Source organism: Vombatus ursinus, unplaced genomic scaffold, assembly GCF_900497805.2.
Source record: "Vombatus ursinus unplaced genomic scaffold, bare-nosed wombat genome assembly UNPS02014174.1, whole genome shotgun sequence".
NCBI lineage: Eukaryota > Metazoa > Chordata > Mammalia > Diprotodontia > Vombatidae > Vombatus > Vombatus ursinus.
Genome location: NW_020953952.1, coordinates 715,609 through 739,439, shown reverse-complemented (window position 1 = coordinate 739,439; position 23,831 = coordinate 715,609). Strand labels below are relative to the sequence as shown.

Sequence of the window (23,831 nt, the reverse complement as noted above, 5' to 3'; positions counted from 1 at the left end):
CTGCTTTATCTTCATGTAGTTCAATAATCATTTTGCTTCATGTGTGTCCATAGGAAGGAAAATGGAAACCCCCAGAAAGAGAATTTCCATGACTTAGAACTTTTCAGGAACTTGGATAACCAACTGAAAAGAAAAGAAATAAAGAACAAGTATCCAAGGAGCCCTGAAGTATATGTAGTAACAATATTTTGATAGATAACAAGAAGTCCTATCATCTAGAACATGAAACTCAGGATACAATAATTTATTAATATAGTTTATATGATGCTTCTGGAAGTGATTATCGTCATGGTGGCCAAATTGTTTAACAATTATACTACAGCTAAAATTATTGACGTCAACGCTGATTGTAACCAACCCCAGAAACGTTCCCTGAAGAGATGATATGAAATGTTGATTCTTTTGAAGTGCTCCTGTCCTTTAGGGATTATGTCTCATGAGCACAAAGAAAGCCATATTTTCTCCTCAGCGCAGACCATATCAGGGTTTACATAAGTGAGATGTAGCAAATTCACTACAGGTGAGACTAATTTTGCTTCTTTGTTTCCTTTACTGTAGATGAACTCTAAAAGATGATCACATTTAGTAAACTCTGGCTTAAGATCTAGGTGTCTCCCAAGAGTTCCTGTGACCCTAGCTGAAAACCAATTATCCAGGCAACTTTACAGCAGATGTTAGAGGTGAGGCTTTTGAAGTTTGAATCAATACCACCATTTTTGTATTGTAGGGCTATCATTCAAGCACCCCAAGTTAGCAAGGCAGAGAAGTATTCTAATGATGAAGATTGCCACAGCAAGTTAGATGCCTTTTCTTCATTTAGAATTTCATTACACAGATAAACTCCCCACTTAGACGTGCTGGCTGAGGATCAAATCAATGATGTTCTTTGGAAGCCTCAACTCAGAACCAACATATTTTTATCACTTTGTGGAACATGAAGTTTTATCAGTATTGATACCAGTGCTGATTTAGTCCATTTGACCTGATCATGACTGGAGGAAACCATGACTTGGCAAATTGAGGAAGCTAGTTGGCAGAGTGGACAGAATTCTAGGTCACAGCTCAGAACTACCTGAGTTCAAATCTATCCTCAAGTACTAATTGAATAACACTGAGCAAGTCACTTAACCAGTGTCTGCCTCAGTTTCCAGAAATGGAAATTGGAAAAAGCACCTACCTTTGAGGATTGTTTTGAAAAAACAATGGGGTGATATTTGTAAAAGGCTTAGCACAGTGGCTGGAACATAGTAAGGGCTAAATAAGTCCCAGCTAATTATCAGTATCTTATTATTAGTATTAAATTGAAACCACATATATATATATATATATATATATATTATATATATATTTACGGTTGGGGACTGCAAAAATTCCATATGCCTCAGTTCATCAGAAGTTGCCCAGTTATACAGTTGGAACCCTAGTTATTGGTTTATTAACTTGATATTTATAAAACATATCAAAATTAGGCAAGGATAGCTGACTATTACATAGTTAAGCAACCAAACAATGGATATACTTCCAACATGTGTATTATCTTGAATGAAATTTGCTGAGGCATTCCCTTAAGCTAGGCTCATTCTGGCAGTCAAACTGAGGCATTACTCAAGGTTATAAAAGGAACCCTAAAATCAGGGTCCAGATCATTTCATTTGCACTAGAACAACATGTCAATGATAGTCATCTCCCTTCTGCATTCCCTTGAGTTAGAGAGAATTATATGGTGCCTGTCTTGCAGAATGGTTCATTTTTGCATTGTTTTGGCTAGTGACAATTTCAGAGTAGAACTTTTGCTGGTTTGTGTAGTATTTATGGTGATCTTGTAATCTCTAGATACAAAGAAAGACCATCGTCTCATAAGTTTAACTTTTTTTTTTCTATTTTGTAGGAAGTAGGTAGAGATAGAGATGAACGGAAAAGCAACAAAACATTAAAATATTTTTATATTTAATTTGTTTGATTTAAAACACTGCCTTTTAAAACCAGATATAAATATCAAATTTGCATTTCTCTATTTCTCTCTTAAAGGCTACTCAGTTTCTACTCAGTGTGACTTCCCTCCTAGTTTGAAAATAACAGAGGCTGCAGATGACCATGGGTGATGAAGTTTCATTACAGTAACATACTTAAAAGGGATCTGCCTCAACTATCTCAGGTGCCAGATTTCACTCTTCAGCTAATGTCCAAACAGCCTACGAACGAATTTCCTTGAATCTCCCCCTATTGTCCTTCTCTCCCTCCCCTCGCACAAATCATGATATCTCATCATGAATAATTATGACTTGCAAAGTTCTAGATGAGAGCTGGAACATAGATACCTTAAAATAACTACTGAAACACATGATGAAATCAGGAATTACTACTGTTAACATTTGTTCATTCTGTCATGTCTATCATACTGTACTACAATATTAACAGACTGGGTAATAATAGCTAGCTTATACAAGTGCTGTAAAAGTTAGAGAATGCATTTTGTACGTGCTAACTTATTATAAGTTTAATCAGCAAAACCTACTCTATCTGGAAAGAGCAGACACATAAATTCCACAATTGTCATCTTGTAATATTCTAATTCATTGGGCTCACATATTGATCTCTACTGATGTCAGAGAAGAGGAAGGTTAAAATGTCGGTCTTCTTCCTTGTCATTCCATAGAACACAGAGCCATATAAAATAGAAACCCAATCTTCCTCAGTAATTTACTATCCACCTGCTCTCTAGAAAATTGTCAGGACCAGTTCTTGTGCTATCTTTTTTATCCTATTCCATCTACTTACTTAGCTACCTTCATGGAAAGAGGTGTTCATGCATGTCAATACTCTGAGCTGTGAGGGGAAAGTCCATTTCACCTTATCCATTGCATCTGCATATATTAAAGTTGTGATGGATGATGCAGGCTCAGGATTCTTAGTCTTCTTTATTGTCTTTTAAGATGAGGTTGCCTTGATGGAATTCATTGACCAACAGAATGGAACTTTAGCCACCTCAGTGACTGAATTTATTCTCATGGGAGTCACAGACCGCCCAGAGCTACAAGCCCCACTCTTTGGCGTGTTTCTATTCATCTACTTGGTCACAGTGGTGGGGAATTTGGGCATGATCACCCTAACAAAGATCGATTCTCACCTACAAACCCCTATGTATTTTTTCCTCAGGCATCTGGCAGTTACTGATCTTGGTTATTCCACTGTCATTGGTCCCAAAATGCTTGCCAATTTTGTGGCAGAGAAAAATACAATTTCCTACAATTGGTGTGCAACCCAGCTAGCTTCCTTTGGGGTCTTCATTATGAGTGAACTTTTTATCCTGTCAGCCATGGCTTATGATCGCTATGTGGCAATTTGTAAGCCCCTCCTCTACACAATCATCATGTCAGGCAGAGTATGTTTGGTCCTGGTGGCCATCCCTTACCTCTATAGCATCTTTGTGGCATTGCTGATCACAGTTAAGATTTTTATTTTGTCTTTTTGCAGATCCAATGTCATCAGGCATTTCTATTGTGAAAGTCTTCCTTTGTTATCTATTGTATGCTCTGACACAAGTGAAATAGAATTCATCATTCTGTTCTTTTCTGCTTTAAATTTGCTTTCCTCCCTCCTAATTGTCCTTGTTTCCTATATGTTCATTCTTGTGACCATCCTCAGGATGAACTCTACTGAGGGCAGATCAAAAGCCTTCACCACCTGTGGCTCTCATCTCACTGTGGTGGTTGTGTTCTATGGGACCCTTCTCTTCATGTACTTGCAACCCAACTCTAGCCACTCCTTTGAGACAGACAAGATGGCCTCTGTGTTTTATACCTTGGTCATCCCTATGCTTAACCCTTTGATCTACAGTTTGAGGAATAAAGAGGTCAAAGGTGCCCTAAAAAGAGCCATAGACAATCAATGTAAACTTCATATTTAATTGCAAAGTGTAGTAGTTAAAATAAATTACCAGAGATGGAAAATTCTTTCTTCCACTCTGTCATTTTCTTCTGAATTATTTTTTCTTCATGGAAAAATCTTTGTACTCTCTCATTCTTGCTTTAAAAAAATACACCATTCCTTATTAGCTGTTAGCAATGTACCCATTGCTGAGGTCAGATAAGTTATTGGCTATCTTCCAGAGAACCTAATTGATGGTTGACAATGGACAGTTGAGTGTATTAAATTTTAGGAAAAGTTTTCTTGCCCATGTAGGTGAAAAATTCCCTGGTAGATACTGTTTCTATTCACTTTTATTTTTTGGTTAATCGTGTAGCCTCATAAACACAAAAGAACTTCAACCTTTGAGACTGGAAACTTTTCAGCCTATAATAAATAAATTTCTGCATAGATCAGCAATAGATCAACACAGTACAAAGGAGAGAAAAGGGGACTTACCTGTTCTACTTTCTATCGGAATTGCTCTGGGCTGGTAGTGCAATTTCTCTAGTCCTAGTGTCATAAACAATGAGGTCATTGTTATAGATATTCTCTGAGACCTAGTTCAACCTCATCTGTATAATTGTATGATGAAACCCAAGGTAATTCCAGCATGGGTAGAAAGAGAGAAATGCATTCAGAAGTTAGGGAAGGTCACTCAACCCCATTGCCTAGCCAAAAAAAAAAAAAAAAGAAAAAGAAAGAAAAGAAAAAAAGAAGTTAAGGAAGCTAATGAAATCCATTTTCTATGAGAAGATTTTCACAGTAGAACTTCAGTATTGAATATTCTTCAAATTCCTGGAACTTTAGGATAGATTCAGATTTAAATATTCTCATGGATTCTCATGGTTACATTTTCCAAAGTAAAAAATGGAATTATTCTTGTATTGTCTTTCCCTTCTATCCAATTTGCACCACTTTTCTAAAAATATAGAGGATGTGCATTAATTTTATTTTTTATCTTTCTCTATAATGAATCCTTGCACTGTAATCACCCAGAGAGAAGTGGTGGTGGTGAACATGTCTTCTCCTGTCCTTTTTCAAGAACAGTGTTCTGTACGTTGTGAATGATCACTAATAATCTAAGTGAGCAGTAGCAGAATCATTTTTTTCTTCCTCAAAGTATCACCTAGAGAGTTCTCTATTTAAATATCATGCCCCTGCTACTAAGACTATGAGGTCATTAAGTAAGATATCTGTGTTGTTACCCTTTGTTTGTAGAATAGCTAAGTGCTTTGCACTAAACAAGTATTTAATAAAAATTTATTGGATTAGAATCATATAGTCTGAATCAGTTGAAGTGTGAATGCATAAAATCATATTTATTTTCCACTATTTGTCTTTATTCTTGGTTCAATTCATTCCAAGGATAATCATAGGCTGATAAAAACTTTTTTTTTCTTCTTTCAAGACAAATTGTAGAGAGGATAAATTTTATTTGTAATCTTGAAAAGGTCCCACTTTCAAAAAGCAAGATGACTTTTGTCCAATTTATACTTTGTTGGGTTGGATGTGGGAGGTGCCTTCTTCAGGTAGAGATATCTCTCTGAATAACCCCTGAAATGGTTAAGCTATGTATTTCCCACAACAGCCTCTATGTTTTCATCACATGTGGAGTATCTAAACTTGATATTTCTACTTAAGGTTGTTTCTCAGAAATATGGCATTCTATACTCCAGAAATAGTGAAGACATGCATCGCTTTCTCTTTGTTGCTTATTATTCTTGAATTACCTTTTGTATCACATCAGTTAGGGTGGTTCAAAGTGATTACACATGATTATCTGAAGAGCTCTGGTTGGAGTGACTCCAGTACTTGCTAAGACATCTCATTCTTCTTTGGAATAAAATATTTTATAGTTTTTCCCAAGCCTAAATCTGTGTCTTTTCAACTTCTATTTGTTGCTTCTCATGGCATTAATTCAAAACCCATCACCAACCTTGTTTTGCTTATCAATGTCCTTTCTCAAAAGTGATAAACCAAATGGTAAGGGAAGGAACAAAAATTTATATAGTGCCTACTATGTGCTAGGCTTTATGCTGAGGTGTTTTTTTTTAATATCTCAATTGTTCCTCTCAACAACTACATGGGATAGGTTTCTTTGTTATCTCCAATTTACAGTTGATTAAACTGAGGCCAAGAGAAGTTAAATGTCATGCCCAGGGTCCCACAGTGTCATAGACTGGAATTGAACTCAGGCCTTCTGGATTCTAGGCCTGCCACTTTATCTAATATACTTCCAGATGCCTATAAATGGAACATATTACAATATGTTTTGTCTGACCAGATAAAAGTATATTAGGAACTATGGTACCTTTTGGTCAAAATTCTCATGAGTCTGTACCTTTCTACCTACATTTGTTTGTGGAGTACATTAGAGTAGTTTAATGCTAAGGATCAGTCCTTACTCATTCAATACATTCTTAATCAGTTTTCTCAATGAGACTTAATTTGCCCTCAATCTCTGACTCTGGGAGACATGGAGTTCTCTGGGCTCCTGGTTGACACATGCTATTGCCTAAGCCTGCTATTTGCTTTACTTCATTCCATAACTTTAATTCTCCTCTATAGTCACTTCTTGAAACTCTTAATTAGAAGTTCTGATTTCTTTATGTATTGAACCACACTGCCCACACTAACCAAGAGGCTCACCATCATGTTTAAATCATGGAAAGAATGCTTAAGAACTCTGGATATAGTCAACATCAATTATTTTTTTCAAAGTGAGTACTCCCCTCCCCAATGCAGATTGTAGCCTCTCTACAATTTCGTTGATAGTTCAATGACTTGCTTTGGTTAAAAAAAGATATCATCTGGTCACCGATACTTCTTCAAACTTTGGCTGGGCTGTAGTCAACAGACATATAGTCTGCCCCAGTGTCCTCCTCAGAACTTTTCAATTTTAATAGCACCTAGCAATTTATAATCCTAAAGCATAGGGTTTGAGAACCTAGGGTCCTATTTAAGAGTACATAACACATCAGAGAAAAACTTCAGAGGAGGTTTAGTGATCATACTAGGCAGTAAATAAATCTCTGTGGAATGTAAAAGAATGCCAATTTGATTCTTAATGGGCTTATGTAAACATAAAAATAAGGAAGTTATACCTTGTAATGGTCAAGTGACTGTGTACCAACATTTTAGGAATAAACATTTTTCCTAAACATTTTTTAAAATATTTTTATGTGGAAGCTGAGCTTTGCTTTATTTATTTTTTTATATTATGGTAACTTTATTTATTTTTTTTGTTTTCAACATTTACTTCCACAAGATTTTGAGTTCCAAATTTTCAAACCATCTCACCCGTCCCCCCACCCTAAGATGGCATGCATTCTGAATACCCATTCCCCTAGTTTGCCTTCCCTTCTATCTCTCCCCCCTCTCTTATCCCTTTCCCCTTCAATTTTCCTGTAGGGCTGGATGGATTTCTGTACCCCATTTCCTGTATTTCTTTTTTCTCAGTTGCATGTGAAAACATTTTTTTTAAACATGTGTTTTTAAAATTTTGAGTTCCAAATTTTCTCCGTTTCTCCTTCCCCACCCACCCTCATTGATAAGGCAAGCAACTAAATATTGGTTATATATGTGCAGTTATGGAAAACACTTCCATAGTAGACATGCTGTGAAAAACTAATTCTATTTCCCTTAATCCTATCCCACTCGGCCATTTATTCTATTCTTTCTTTTGACCCTGACCCTCCTCAGAAGTACTTGCTTCTGATTACCCCCTTTCCCAATCTGCCTTCCTCTCTATCATCGCCCTACTCCCTTTCCCCTTACCCCCCCCCCCAATTTTTCTGTAGGGTAAGACAGATTTCTTTACCCAATTCAGTATATATGTTACTCCCTCCTTAAGTCGAATTCTATGAAAATAAGATTGACTCATTCCCTCTCACATTCCCCCATTTCCCCTCCACTGTAAGAGCTTTTTCTTCTCTGTTTTTTTGTGAGATAATTTGCCCCATTCTACCTCTCCCTTTCTCTTTCTCCTAGTATAATCCTCTCTCACCCCTTAATTTTATTGTCCAGATATGACCTCTTCATTTTCAACTCACCCTGTGCCCTCTATCTATCTAACTGTATCTATATATACATACATATAATTTTTTTCCCTCCAACTACTCTAATACTGACAAAGGTCTCATGAGTTACAAATATCATCTTTCCATGCAGGAATGTAAACAGGTCAACCATAATAAGTCTCTTATAATTTTCTCTTTCCATTTACCTCTTCATGTTCCACTTGAGTCTTGTATTTGAAAATCAAATTTTCTATTCAGCTCTGGTCTTTTCATCAAGAATGCTTGAAAGTCCTCTATTTCACTGAATGACCATTTTTCCCCTGCAGGATTATACTCAGTTTTGCTGGTTAGGTGATTCTTGGTTGTAATCCTATCTCCTTTGCCCTCCAGAATATGATATTCCATGCTCTGCAGTCCCTTAATGTAGAAGCAGCTAAATCTTGTGTTATCCTAATTGTGTTTCCACAATACTTGAATTGTTTCTATCTGGCTGCTTGTAATATTTTCTCCTTGACCTGGGAACTCTGGAATTTGGCTAGAATATTCCTAGGAGTTTTCCTTTGGGTATCACTTTCAGGAGGAGATCCTTGCATTCTTTCAATTTTTATTTTGCTCTCTGGTTCTAAATCATAAGGGCACTTTTCCTGTATAATTTCTTGAAAGATGATGTCTAGGCTCTTTTTTTGATCATGGCTTTCAGATAGTCGAATAATTTTTAAATTCTTTCTCCTGGATTTATCTTCCAGGTCAGTTGTTTTTCCAATGAGATATTTCACATTGTTTTCTAATTTTTCATTCTTTTGGATTTGTTTTACAGTGTCTTGATTTCTCAAAAAGTTACTAGCTTCCAATTGCTCTATTCTAATTTTTAAGGAAGTATTTTCTTCAGTAAGCTTTTTGACTTCCTTTTCTATTTGGCCAATTTGGTTTTTAGGGCATTCTTCTCCTCAATGGCTTTTTGAACTTTTTTTGCCATTTGGGTTAGGCTATTTTTTAAGGTGTTATTTTCTTCAGTTTTTTTTTTGGGTATCCTTTAGCAAGCTGTTGACTTGTTTTTCATGATTTTCTTGCAAGACTCTCAGTTTTTCCTCTACTTCTCTTACTTGCTTCTCAAAATCCCTTTTGAATTCTTCCAAGGCCTGGCACTGATTCATATTCTTCTTGGAGGCTATGGATTTAGGAGCTTTGGCTTCGTTGTCTTCTTCTGGTTGTATGTTTTGATCTTCTTTGTCACCAAAGTAAGATAATATAGTCTGACTCTTTTTGCACTGCTTACTCATGATCCCAGCCAATTACTTGAGTTTTAAACTCTTTGTTAAGTAAAAGTCTGTTTCCATTGAGGAGAATGTGCTGTTCCAAGCTTTGGGGGTTTATACAGCTGTTTTCAGAGATACTTCTAGGGACCTGAAAATTTTCAGTTCTTCCAAGGTGCTATCATAAGGGGTGAGGTGTTTTCTCTCCACCGCCACAACTTGGAACTTGATGGGGTGGGGTAGGAGCATGATGGGAATTAATGTTATATGAAAATTGGATTAAGCTGTGGATCTAGTCATCTTTCCTTCCCCAGAAACAGAGGTGGTATAGGGGATGTTAGGTCCCTCAAGTATTGGAGGAATATATGTGCATATATTTATTCTTGTATAATCTTGAAGTAAATAATCATTTGTAAAACATGATATATAACGTGGTTAAATAAAGCTAGAGGTCTTTAGTAGAGGTAGAAATGAGATATTCCTCATCAATGTACGAGTACCATGGAGTAAGAGCAAAAAGTAACATCGCTAGCCTTGAGGTAATGGAGACTAAAGCATTTCCTGTGACACTTGGGAAGTGTTTCTCCAAATGCAGACACATCATTTCATTGGTACTGATTAGAAAATGTCTATATAAGCAACCTAATAAATGTTTGTTGAATTGGATTGGACTAAATTACATTGCAAAATGCTGACAGCAGCAACCAGAATGTTTCCTCTTTCAGTTCTATAGCAAACAAATTTATAACGCTCTCCAATAGAATTTTGATCTATGAAAAGGAACACACTCAGATTTTTAGCAGTGACGGTAAAGTAGGAATCTCTGTGTAAATCATCTTGGCCTATTATAAGGAAATTCTAGAATAAATATCAGATGCCACTGCTGTTCATTATGTGGATTTGTTCAACATAACAAACCTAAACGTGGGCATTTTGATTTCCACCTTGGTGGCTGAGGGCATCTGCCCTACTGGCATAACTGGTAAAGAATATTCAAGTCTTGTTGATTCTTAAGAGTGGGCAAGCTTCTGCTTTCCAGTTATGTCTCTCTTTCCAGAGGCTGCACCAAGTGATATGTGTCATTTCATTTTTACTCAACCAGAATCAGCTCTCAAACCCATTTCTCAGGCAATCTTTGCCTCAGCCCTGAATTTACTATGACAGACTGAACCGTACTCATCTTACCCTGGAAGAATAATTCTACTTCCCACATGAACAGACCCAACATAATTGGTTAGATAAAATGTTAATTAGATATAAAATAAATTAAAAAATGAGAATATTACTAGTTATTATTTTATTTAATATTTAAGGTACTAAATCATCTTTCTAAGAGGGAAACTATTATTGTCCACATTCCAAAAAAATAAAAAAACTGAGGCTAAGAAAAGGTAAGTGACTTGATCAGGGTCTCATATTGATTGTCTGATCCAAGATTTAAACTCAAGTCTTTGTTACTGAAAAGCCATTATTACATCATTCACTATACCACCTTTCTGCTCCTGAAAAACAGTAACAAAATATTGTATTTCTTCAAGCCCACAACCTCTCCCAGGTGCAAAAAACCCCAACAATGCATCATTGTCTGGACCCAGGAGTTGTAGGAATGTACAGTTTAATCAACCAATCAATAGATGAGGCTTTATAATTTCTTATTCTGTGCTGGCCATTGTGCCAAGCTCTGTGAGTACAAAAAAGGGAAAAATATAAAAACAATCCTTGCCCTCAAGAAGCATAAATACGAATAGAGGAGACAACACATAAATAGATAGGTTCAAATAACATTCTTACATGATAGAAGGAAGGCAATTTTCACTGTCCATAGCTGCTTCTTCTGTGATGGGGCAAGGTAGTTTAGAATAACAGAATGCTATTTCCAATTCATATTCAATTCCAGAATGGGCAGTCGTCAGATAAAGGGCCCAGAAATTGGTATATCGGATAACATGGGGCATGGAATTCAAATTCTGGTGTGAATTGGAACTTGATGACAACTTTGAAATCCTCAGTATTTGTAGGGATGTAAAAGAAGATATGCATGTTTCGTGCACATTTCTTCTACTTTCCCTGATAAGGTCTAGATTGTGTTGTTGAACTCATACACACATACACACACACACACACACACATACACACACACACACATTCACACATGCCCTTCTGTCCTACCCACAACCTTTATGAACTGTGGGTGTCAAAAGAGTTGTCAGATAGCTGGACAGATTCTCCATGCAGAAGGGATTGTTCTATTTATTTTTCAGTTTCTACTCTGTCCAATAAATTATGCCATCCTAATAAATTGAATGGCTGTGTCCTATGAATGTGTATTTTGTGGTTAGGGGGATGGGGTTCAATAGAGAAAGAATAAGACAGATGTATGGTGAAGACAGAAACTCAAATTGGTTCTCTTTAAAAGAAAAGTAATTCTGAGAAACTCTGCATCATCCCCTAGTATGAATTCAGAATGTGAACAGAATGAGTTTACATTGCCTCAATTGCCAGAAACTTGCTGCTTGGTGGTATAGGATGCTGTTTTAGATGGATGTCAGTCTGATGAGACCATCTGGGTGATGCTAGAGCATCAATTTAGATATGGCACTTCTCTGTGTAGATAAAATTTACATTTCCCTGAATTTAAGGCCACCTCCCGGGAGTTCAAGAAAGCTTCTATCACAATTGGATTATCCCACATGTCAATGGGAATACAACAAAGGCCAACCCAGACCAAATTTGTCACAGTGCATTAAAAAATAAACACATCAAAATCAGAAAGGATCTCATTTGTTAACTATTTCACTCCATTTCTTTACTGGCATATCTTACATGCTAACATATAAGAATTCCCCATGTCTTGTGATTGGTGATGAAGCTACATTGGTTAGTCATTGCCGTTTGTGTTAGTGTGACATTCTAAACTATTTGTAATTTATATTTTGGGAGTCATATTGGCAATTGTTCAAAAATGCTGATATTCAGAGAATTTTGAAAGAGAAAGAAAAGGAGGAAGAAGAGAAAAAGGAGAAGAAAAAGAAGAAGAAGAAGGAAGAGGAGGAGGAGGAGAGTTTAGGCTGAAATTTTTGCAACCTGCTTTACCTCTTTGAGCTTATTTAAGCCTCACAACCACCTGTGGGATAGGTGCTACCATTATTCCCATTTTATAGATGAGAAAACTGAGGCTAAATGACTTTCACAAAGACAGCTAGAGCTAGTAAGCATTTGGAAAAATCTGAACTAAGTTCTTCCTGACTCCAAGTCCAACACTCTATGTTACCAAGCTACAGCCAAGAAAATTTTACCTTGGCCTCTGCTGGTAGAAAAACACAGACACAGACACACACACACACACAAATGTGTATGGTTGTGTGTATGTGTGTGAGATAAATGTAATAGGAAAGAAGTTAAACTTTTCAATTACTATCCTATCAGAATGGAAGTTCCTTAGGAACAATGTCATTTTCACCACTATATAGCACATAAAAAGCAATATATCAATCTGTTGAATCTAAAGTATGGATAGAACTAATAAAAAAGGCGGATGCATAAGCCTGTACCTTCAGACAAGTACAATAAGATTGATTACTAGTCATTCTTAAATAAATGATCATGATAATAATAACTAGCCTTTCCATATCTTTTAAAATTTTCGAAGTGTTCTACAAATATCTCATTTGATCCTCATAACAATGCTTTGAGATAGGTGCTATAATTGTGCTCATTTTACAGATAAATAAACTGTGTCTAAGAGAAATGAAGCAATTGGCTCAGGGTCACACTTAATAAGTATTGCAGACTAAATTTGAACTTCAGATTTTCTATCTCCAAGTCCAGGCGGTCTAGGTGAAGTTTAACCCTAATTTTCCCCATTACTCCGTTATGGTTTTTACTTCAAACATGGAAAAGATATATTATGGGTAAACCTGGTTCTCTCCAAAACTTTTCTCACTGCCTCCTTCACATCTTTGTTTCTCAAGCTATAGATGATGGGGTTCAACATGGGAATCACAATGGTATAAAATACAGACACCACCATGTCGTGGCTCAGAGAGTAGCTGGAAGTAGGCCTCAAATACATGAAGAGGATGGTGCCGTGGTAGATGGAGACACCTGTCAGGTGGGAACCACAAGTAGAGAAGACTTTCCTTCTCCCAGAAGCTGAGCGAATCCTCAGAATAGCAGCCAAGATGAAGCCATAAGAAACCAGAACAATCAGGGTGGTGAAGATCTCAATTGAGCTCACAAAGGTGAAAAGCAGAAGTTCATTAACGTGAGTGTCAGAACAGGAGATGGCCAGGAGTGGAGGGATATCACAGAAGATGTGTTTGATTACATTGGATGCACAGAAGGATAAACTAAATGTAGCCACAGTCTGTAAAATGGCATGTGACACACCCCCTACATATGAGCCAACAATGAGAGGCACATAGACGCGTGGAGTCATGATGGCTGTGTAAAGCAGAGGGTTACAGATTGCTATGTAGCGGTCATATGCCATAGCTGCCAAAAGGAAACATTCAGTGGACCCAAAAGTAACAAAGAGAAGTATCTGGACAACACAACCGACAAAGGAAATGGCCTTATCCTCTGCTAGGAAATTGATCAACATCTTTGGCGTGACAACAGAGGAATAGCAAGCATCCAAGAAAGATAAGACACTAAGGAAATGGTACATGGGAGTATGGAGTCGGGAATCGACCACAACTAACACAACTAAGCCCAGATTTCCCACTAGGGTAAAGAGATAGATTGCAAGGAACAGCAAGAAGAGAGTGACTTGCAGCTCTAGCTGGTCTGTGAAGCCAATTAGGACGAACGTGGTGACCTCGGTGTTATTAAGCATGTTTGCTTTGGTATTTATCCAACTCTGGGGATAACAAGAGAGTCATAACTATAGGTCAAATTTACAGCATTGTCTTATATTCTAGAAATTCTAAACCTCATGAATGAGTTGTGCTAACATTGAGATGGTCCCTTTGAAGACCTTCCCGGAATCCTCTATGAATGTTTTTTGAAAGATTATTTTTAAATGAAAAGATGAACCCATGATCCTTCTTCGAAAGCTAAACAGAATCATGTAATAATATACTATACTTAAATTATACCACTAAGAAACTTGTCCTTTATGGTACTTCAGGAAGAACCATTCCTTAATAAAGAAAGAGTTTCTGGATGGATAACTTTGGACTCTACTACCACTGAAAGCCACTTATAATCTATAAAAATATGTACAGGTTTTTTTAACATTTTTAATGGCCATAGTGCCTGTGATGACTAGTTCTTACCCTAGAGAAAACAGTCAGAGTCATAGAACTGAATTCTGGTTCTGCTACTTACTGCCCGTATGACTGTGAAGTCACTTAACTTTCCTTATTCTCATTTGCTTTTCTTTTTTTTTTCTTTTTGTACAAGTACATTAATTGCATAGCTTCTCTATAGTTTAATCCAACTCTACAGGTACAATCCCAACAAATGGTTAAACTTAATTTCAAGATTTGTTATTTTCTGACACAAAACTTAAAATACAGACTGAGAGATCTAGCAGAGAATGTTAGTACCTCACAGCATGTAAGAGCTGGAAGACGTCATAGGGCATCAGATCCAACCCTTACCTGGACACGAATCCATAAAATATAAACAACAAGTGGTTATCCATGTTACATTTGAAGCTGATCAGTAAAGAAGAGTCCAACCTCCTCAGTAGCAAAACATTGCTTTTTTTTTTCACTCCTCTGATTATTAGGAAAATGTCCTTTACAGACAAATTGACTTGTCTACAAGTTTCATCATTGTCTTTAGTTCCAACCTCTGAGGTCAGATGGGGGAAATGTACTCCTACTTTCATATGACAGATACATCCAGAAGGATAGCTATTCTATCCTCCCTAAAATTTATTCTTTCCAGACTATATATTTCTAGTACCTTCAAAAAAATCTCCTCATGGTCTGTTCTCTAATCTCACCATTCTTTTGGAATTCCTTTGGATTCACTTTGGCTTGTAAAGTCATTAAAATGTGACATCAGGAAATGAACACAATATTCCAGATCTGGTGTATTAAAGTATCAGACAATAGCAAGGTCATTTTCTGTCTTGACTCTATGCCTTTTTCTGATGTGAAACATGAGATCTAGAAGAAATAGTAGAATATGGTAACAACTTACATGTTTATACATTGTGTAGCACTTCAGGTTTACAACTTTATAACTTAAAGCAATCCCATGAGGTATGTGTTTCAAGTATTATTATCTTCATTTTATCCCTGATGAAAATGAGTCACAAAAAGAGTAATTATTTCAAGATACACAAATGTACAATATGAGTCCCAGGATGCTAATACATTCATCTATCCTTCATCAAAGTGAAATAATCATCTTCATCTAAATGTAGGTGACATAGACATGAATGACTAAAGTGCATAAGAAAAGCAGATTTAGATTACAGTTTTCATCCTTATAGTTTGTCAGACAAAAGAGATAGTGGGTGACAATGAGAAAGAATGTACTGAAACTCAGAATTAGAAAGCTACTGTAATTCTTTTCATGTCAGATCTAATTTTAAAATTGTACTTCCTACCTGTGGAATAGAAGAACAGAGATTGTAAATTAAGTACATTATGAGTGTCATGCATTTGAATCACTTACATATATTTTCCCCTAGTTATTCAAAGTCTCAATGGAGAATCGTCCTAGTGGGACACTTATTCATCTTCTGGGATAAAGAAGCACTTAAAAATTGTAAACAAATGAGTAAGTAGATCTTTTAGGAAATTAGTAGAGATGTTGAAGATTACTTCCTGAAAAGTTTCTCCTCCTGGATTATGAGATTATTTAATAGAAATATGTTACAGCAGAAGAACATTAGACTGGCAGTAAAATAATTTGGATTCTAGTCATATCTCTGCCACTTTTTAGGTGGGGTAATAAATACAGAACTCATGTTCTATGACCATCAGTTTCTTTATCTAAAAAATGAGATAATAATAACTGCCATATTCTAAGGATTCAGAGGTTTGTATTTTTTTAAATGTTCCAATGTCTTTAGAGTTCCATTCAATCCTTCCACTATTGTCTTATCATGGAATGGAAGAACCCCAGGATTCTCCAAGAATATATCAATGGAGTAAAGGTTCTAGAAAATCATATTATACTTGTAAAAGTTTTAAACTAGAGATTAGGAGTAGGTTTTATTTTTCTGACACCTTAGCTTTAGATTAACTAAACACATTAAGTCCTTTTAAACAATCCAGAGTATAGTTCCTACATATGTTTCCAAATAGGAGACATATTTTTAAATTGTCTCTCCAGTAGACAAAATACTGAACAGCTCAAAAATGGGAAGGTGGCACTTGAGATCCAACATGAGAGTGAACTGCCTGTTGAAAAACTACAGGAAATCAATCAGTCAATAAGTATTTGTTAACTTTTTTCTTAGAAAAAAAATTTAAAAAGCCATCAGTGATCTCCTGAAGAAAAAATCATGAGGATGAGGTGAATTCATAAGTGAATTATACCAAATAATTAAAGAACAACTAATTCCAATATTATGTAAACTATTTGAGAAAAAAGGAAAAAATGGAAACCTACCAAAATCATTTTATTACAAAACAAGGGACTGATACCTAAACCAAAAAGAGTGAAAACAGAAAAAGACACTATTTGATAAATACTGCTTGGGAAATTGGAAAGTAGTTTAGCAGAGACTAGTCATAGCCCAACATCTCACACTGTGAACTAGAATAAGGTCAAAACAGGTACCTGATATCGACATAAAGGGTGACATCCTAAGAAAATAAGTGGATCATGGAATATTTTACTTGTCATATTTATGTGTATGAAAAGAATTTATGAATAAATAAGAGATAAAGATCACTGTGGAAGGTAAAAAATGATAGTTTTGATTATACCCAATTAAATTTATTTTACATTAACTGAGTCAAATTTGTAAGAATGGGAATCATTCCTCTATTGATAAATAGTCAAAAGACATGAAAGGGCAGTTTTCAGAAAAAGAAATCAAAGCTATGTGTAAATATATGACAAAATGTTCTACTCAGTTCCTCTTGTATATGAGAAATAAGGCCTTTATCAGAGAAACTTGATTTAATTTTTCCCAGTTTCCTGTTTTCTTCTAATTTTGCTTACATTAATTATATTTATGCAAAACATTCTTAATTTTATGTGATCAAAATTATTCATTTCATTTCTCATGATCCACTTTATCTTTTGTTTGGTCGTAAAATATTCCCTCATTGCTAGAACTGACAGATATATTTTCCATGCTCTCCTAATTTGCTAATTATATCACTGTTTTTTTCTAAATAGTTTGTCCATTTTTGTCTTAGTTTGGTTCATAGTGTGAAATAAATGATCTCTTCTTAATTTCTGCCAAATTGCTTTTCAGTTTTCCCTGGAATATTTATCAAATGATTAGTATTTACCCCAAAAGCTTGGCTCTTGGGTTTTTCAAACAATGGATTGTTATGAACATTTACTATCATGAATTTTATAGCCAATCTATTCTTTTGAGTCACGAATCTATTTATTAGCCAATGCCAGAAATCTTGATGATTTCTGCTTAATAACATCGTTTGAAATCCAGTGTTGTCAGGCTGCCTATCATCACATTTAAAAAAGAAAATCAATTTCCTTGATATTCTTGACTGTCCTTGCAGATAAATTTCTTGGTAGCTTGATTTTTATGGCTCTACATAAATAAATTAACTTAGGTAAAATTATCATTTTTATTATATTCTCTCAATCTACCCAGGAGCAATTAATATTTTTCCAATTGTTTAGTTCTGATTTTATTTCTGTGAAAAGTGCTTCATAATGAAGTTCATATAAGCCATGTTTTTTTTTTTCTTGGCAGGTAAACTTCCAAATAGTTTATATTATCTGTAGTTATTTTAAATGGAATTCCTCTTTCTATCTTCTCCTACTGCATTTTGTTGGCAGCATTTACAAATGCTCACTATTTATGTGCGTTTATTTCACATCCTGCAACTTTGCTGAAGATGTTAACTGTTTCAACTAGTATTTACTTGATTCTCTATGGTTCTTTGAGCATGCTACTATATCATCTGCCAATAGTGATAGTTTGGCTTTCTCATTGCCTTTCATTCTTTCATTTTTTTCTTCTCTTATTGTTATAGCTAGCATTACTAGTACAATATGGAATAATAGTGGTGATAATGGGCATCCTCTCTTACTTCTGATATTGCTAGGAAGGCTTCAAATTTATTCTCATTACAGATAATGCTTATTCTTAGTTTTGGATAGTTATTACTTACCATTTTAAGAATGGGTGTTGTATCTTGTCAAAAGCCTTTACTGTACATATTGATAAAATCACATTTTTGTTATCGATATGGAGAATTATGCTTATAGTTTTCCTAATATTTGTAATAGCGTATGCTCTTTGTTATGCATTACTATAGCCTCCTTGGTAGTATTTTATTTAAAAAAAATTACATCAATATTAAGACAATTGGTCTATAGTTTTCCTTCTCTGTTTTTGTTCTCCCTGGTTTAGATGGGAAAAGTAATTTTTGTGTCAAAAAAAGGAATTTGGTAAGACTCCTTCTTTACTTATTTTGTCCCAAATAGTTTATATCCTACTGGAATTAAGTATTCCTTAAATATTTGATAGAAATCACTTGTAAATCCATCTGGCCCAGGGGATTTTTTCTTAGGGAGCTATTTGATGACTTGTTCAATTTCTATTTCTAAGACTGTGTTAGGTATTCAATTTCATCTTCTGTTAATTTGGGCAGTTGACATTTTCTAAACTATTCATCCATTTTATTTACATTGTAAGTTTTATTAGCATATAACTGAACAACATAACTCCTACTAATTGCCTTAATTAAATCTTCTTTGGTTGTGTATTCACACCAATATTACTCAGTATTGTACTACAAATGTGAACTATAGCAAAAAAAAAAAGAAGAAAAAAAGAAATTAAAGGAATTAGTAATGAGTAAACAAAATCATCACTCTTTGCAGATGGTATAATGGTATACTTAGTGATCCCTTCTGCCCTGGAATTACGACCCATAAGTAGATATAGGCAATAGATTTGCCACACAGCATCTGGTCCTACATACAGGGCCATTAAATGGGTCCCCCGTTATTACTTTCTGATAAGCTGACAAGACCCCTTACCAGAGCTCCTGAAACTGCTACTGCTTCTCTAACCACCAACTAGTCCCAAAACTGATGTTTTATCCATGTGGCTTCGTGTCTATGACCTCCATGTCATAGATCTTCCTTTCTGCGCTCCTAAGTTGCATTGGTCTGAAATAATTTCTCACTGTGATCTTTTGTTGACTCTGTCACTCCAGAATTAAACTTGAGGTGTGACTTTAAAATTTTTGGAGATGAATGTTGGGAGAGCTTGGCTCAGTGCTGCTTTAACTCTGTTATCTTGGCCTCTTTTGATGTGACTCCCCATTGATAAAATGACAACAGTTTTTGATGTGGAACAAATTGAAATTCAAAGACTTTAGTGGCAAGAATTTTCTTTTCTGTGTCTTCAGTAGTTTCCTTTGTAGTCACTATAAAAACTGTGGCCATTCAGAATTTCTACAAGAATTATTTCCCAGGATGCTGGCTGCAGATCCTAAGTTGAAAGTATTGTTTTTCCCATGGACCTTGGGTTCAGAGTCCTAGATTGTTCCTATTACAATATGTTGTGAGATTTTCCTGGTGGTGTTTTGACTTGCTTAGGATATGCTTTTTTATTAATTTATATTATATATACACATATATATTATATATGCACAGGTTTGTTCACATAGTCTTCCCAAAAGACTGAGAGCTCCTTAAGTGTGGGAACTTTTTTTTTTGCTTTTTGACCTTTCTATGTACCCTCCAATGTTTAGTACAGTGCCTGACACATAGTAGGGTGCTTAATAAATGTTTGTTGACTAGAGTTCAGGAGGTCAATGCCTTCACAAGTGATATATTGGTACAGAATTTTTTCACATTACAGCCTTATGACCTTCAATTGGTACATTTGTGGAAGAGACTATTGGTGGTTATTACAGATGCCTTCTCTGGTTACATTCTCCACTATTTCTTCCCTACCCCCTCAAAATGATAATACAATAATCTAGTGAATCATGGTGACTCAATCCCACACATACATATCACCCAATACAAGCTCAAATGTTCATAGAACTGAGGAAGACTGAGACTATTTTTATTTGGCTAACATGTTCTGCTTATCATTTTGGCCATTGCTCCTTTCACATCTTTGTTTCTCAAGCTGTAGATCATTAGATTTAGCATGGGTATTACTGTGGTATAAAACACAACCACCATTTTCCCATTTTCCACTGACTCCTCAGTGGGGCGCCTGAGATACCTGAAGATGAGAGTCCCATAAAATATAACAACAGCTGTCAAGTGGGATCCAGGGGTGGAGAACGCATTCCTCCTTCCTTCTGCAGAACACATTTGGGGATAGCAACGAGAATAAACAGTTAAGAAATAATTATGACAGAGAGGGAGTATGTGAAGTGAATACCAGTCAGTATGATCATTGTATACTCCTTTACAAGTGGAGTCCCTGTACAATAGAAGTGGTTGATTTCAATGTTCCCACAGAAAACAACCCATAAGTCCACTATGCTGCTGCTAAACTAATGAGGAAGCCTTATATTTATGGGAAAGAAATCAACCAGATAGAGATAATTCTTGACATTTTACTGCCATAGAGCAAAGGGTTATGAATGGCCATGTAACGATCAAAGGCCATCACAGACAGGGTAAAGATTTCTACATGGACAAGGGCAGTGAAGAAAAAATATTGAACTAAACAGTTGGCATAGTAAATAGTTTTAGTCTCTGATATCAAATTTTCCAGCATTTTGTGGGTGATGTTGGTAGAGAACCACACATCCCCAAAAATAGGTGGCTGATGAAAAAGTACATGGGCCTGCTAAGCTGGAGACTGATCTTGATTAGTATAGTCATGCCCACATTTCCCACAATGGCAATTGCATAAACTATTAGAAAGATGACAAAGAATGTAACTTGTAATTCATGGTGACTTGTCTTTCCAAGAAAAATGAATTCTGTCATATTGGTGAAATTGAGCATTTTCTCAAATCTGGCCTTGATGAAGTTCTAGTGACCTGTGTTGCCTAATGAGATAAAGAGATGTGATAAAGACACCAATAATAATTTCATTCTTCATTTACATTTTCCCTGAATATTGCCTCAGCTCCTCTTGTTTGGGTCTTTTATGGGTGTTTTGATAGTAGTATCTTTAACGATATCAATGAATCACAGTAAGAATGACTGAAAAATGGGATTAACTCCATTCTTGAGAAAAACATCAAAAACTATCACTGTAGAAATACAAAAATATGTGAAAAAATATATTATTTTAAAAGATATTTGTAGAAAGAGAGAAAATATCCTCAATTAGTAAACTCCTTCAACTTATAAAATATTCTATTCCTGAAATCTCATAAATTTCTTTCTCTTAACTTTCCATATCTCTTATGTTTCACTGAAAAATAATATTTTTGACTTGTTCTTAGTGGTCACAGAAGCAGTTTCATAGAAATGACTCATATAAATTTCATAGAAAAAATCATTTATATTTTTCTAAATCAAATTATTTTTCTTGCTTGACTTTGGATCATTAATAGACAAATTAAGCACCCAAGCATTTATTAACTTCTTATTATGTTCCTGGCACTGTCCTAAGTACTAAGCATATAAAGAAGGGCAAAAAGACAGTCTCTGCCCTCAAAGAACTCAAAACATAACAATGAGGAGGCAATATATGAACAAAATATACAGAAAAATATGGAATGAAACCTGAAAGTAGAAATCAAGAGGAGCTGGAGGGAGTGAAGAAAAATCCACCTCTGAGAGATGGAAATTTGAACTGAGCCCAATAGGTATGCATTTATTTTCAAGTATGTAGAGCAATAGTTAAAGTACTCCATCTAAGCTTTTTGTTCCAGGACATGAACTTTTAGAAGACACATCCAACTCTTAAAATTCCAGGTTCAGTTAAAACATGCTGCTTCTGCTATTTTACTGGGTCTCCCAAAGAGGATGTTGAATGCCTTGAGTTAATGAAGTGTGTCTTCTACTCCCATTTTATCCTTAACATAGCACTAAGCTGAGTGATATAGATTAACAGAGCACAACACGGGGCACAAAGTACAGACAGTTTTACTGGCTCTCTGGTTTTGGCAGATCCCATGTTGCTGGAGGATGGCTCAGGTAGTCAATTAAAGGGACAATGGATAGCCTCATTAAGTCGTATTAGGAAAAAGTGTTAAGCTCATGTACATGCAATTAGCCTATGATAGTTATACATTGCCATGCACTACAGGCTGACTGCCTTTATTTTCCTAGTATCCCGTTTTCTTCTTTTTCTTTATCAATTCATCATTAAATGTTGAAGTTTTCTGCAACCACAAGTCAGCCATGTCTATAGTAGTGGGAAGGATTTAACTATAGCTTGATTAATAAATGGATAGATGGTTAATGGAAATAGAGATAGAAAAGATGATACACTAGCTACTCAGGCAAAATTAAGCAAAACAGAGACAATTATCAGGAGAAATTTGGTTGATGTGTTCAAAATGACATATATATACATATGTGTGCATATACATATACATACACGTGCATGTAAACGTACATATATTTGTATGTCTTATGAGAACAAGGCCATATTTTTTTACGTTTCCACTCCAGAAATCAAGTGAGATAGATTCTTGTGCACTATATGCTAAGATTATTTGTCTCTTTTTTTGTTGAATGCAGCCCAATTTGTGACTGATCATCTCTCCATGTTTGTGTGGCTTCATGGAGAAAGTTCATGATTCAATTGTTCTGTAAATTAGAGGCGATGCTTGAGGATTCTATATTTGTAGTTCTGTAAAAAAAGTGAGTCCATGAAATACTCTTTATGCTCACAGTGGGCAAATGTTTCAATTCATCATGCAATCTTAGAAAAGAAGAAATTCTGGGCATCTTAGATATCACCTTATGCATCACTCTGGTTTAACAAAGAAGGAAGCTGAAATTCCGAGAAGGTAAGTGCCTTGTCTAAAGTCTGTTAAAATGTAGAACAGGAACTAAGAACCACATTTTGTGAATCCAGCCCATTGTTCTTTTGACAATGACATGTGTATATGAAAGAGTTCATTTTCAAAGCAATTTGTTGTAAAAGCTCCCAAAATAAAAACTCTTTGACTGTCTGCTTCCTGCCTTACTCTCATCATGTTACACATGGAAGCAAGACCAAGGACAAGGCCAGAAGCGGCTGCCTTCCTTCCATCTCCTTCAAATGCCCTCAAATGGGATTTTTCCTGTGTATCAGATGTTTACACTTTATCTCTTTGTTCATGGGCTACTTACTTGTGGGAGAGCAAAACTGAGCAGGGATCTGTTTGTCTCTCCTTCAATGGAGATGACATAGATTTGGATCTACAGGAGGCAATTTCTACCAAAGCAAAATGTATGCTCTTACATGGTTGGATGTTGAAGGGGTAGATCTAGGTTTATTGTAAGGAAAATAACTCTAATAATTGGACCAGGGATTCTTAACCTGGGTTTCGTGAACTCATCACAATCACACACACACACACACACACACACACACACACACACACACACACAC

The 23,831-nt window shown here is 35.6% G+C and overlaps 2 protein-coding genes and 1 pseudogene across 2 annotated transcripts; 1 reads left to right on the top strand and 2 right to left on the bottom strand.

The window, feature by feature from the left end:
- The first annotated feature begins 2,947 nt into the window (after nt 1-2,947).
- On the top strand, nt 2,948-3,907 carry LOC114041465 (olfactory receptor 8K1-like). The gene has a single exon (XM_027859924.1). The coding sequence runs from the start codon at nt 2,948-2,950 to the stop codon at nt 3,905-3,907; it is 960 nt and encodes a 319-aa protein (XP_027715725.1).
- Nucleotides 3,908-13,061: 9,154 nt separating this feature from the next.
- Nucleotides 13,062-14,036, bottom strand: LOC114041500 (olfactory receptor 1094-like). The gene has a single exon (XM_027859960.1). It carries the CDS (start codon nt 14,016-14,018, stop codon nt 13,062-13,064), a length of 957 nt encoding a protein of 318 aa, XP_027715761.1. The 5' UTR covers nt 14,019-14,036.
- A 6,350-nt stretch (nt 14,037-20,386) lies between these two features.
- Nucleotides 20,387-21,280, bottom strand: LOC114041456 (annotated as a pseudogene).
- Between the last annotated feature and the right edge of the window lie 2,551 nt (nt 21,281-23,831).

Coding starts and splice junctions, on each gene's coding strand:
- LOC114041465 (XM_027859924.1), top strand. CDS start 2,948: ATGGAATTCATTGACCAACAGAATGGAACTTTAGCCACCTCAGTGACT.
- LOC114041500 (XM_027859960.1), bottom strand. CDS start 14,018: ATGCTTAATAACACCGAGGTCACCACGTTCGTCCTAATTGGCTTCACA.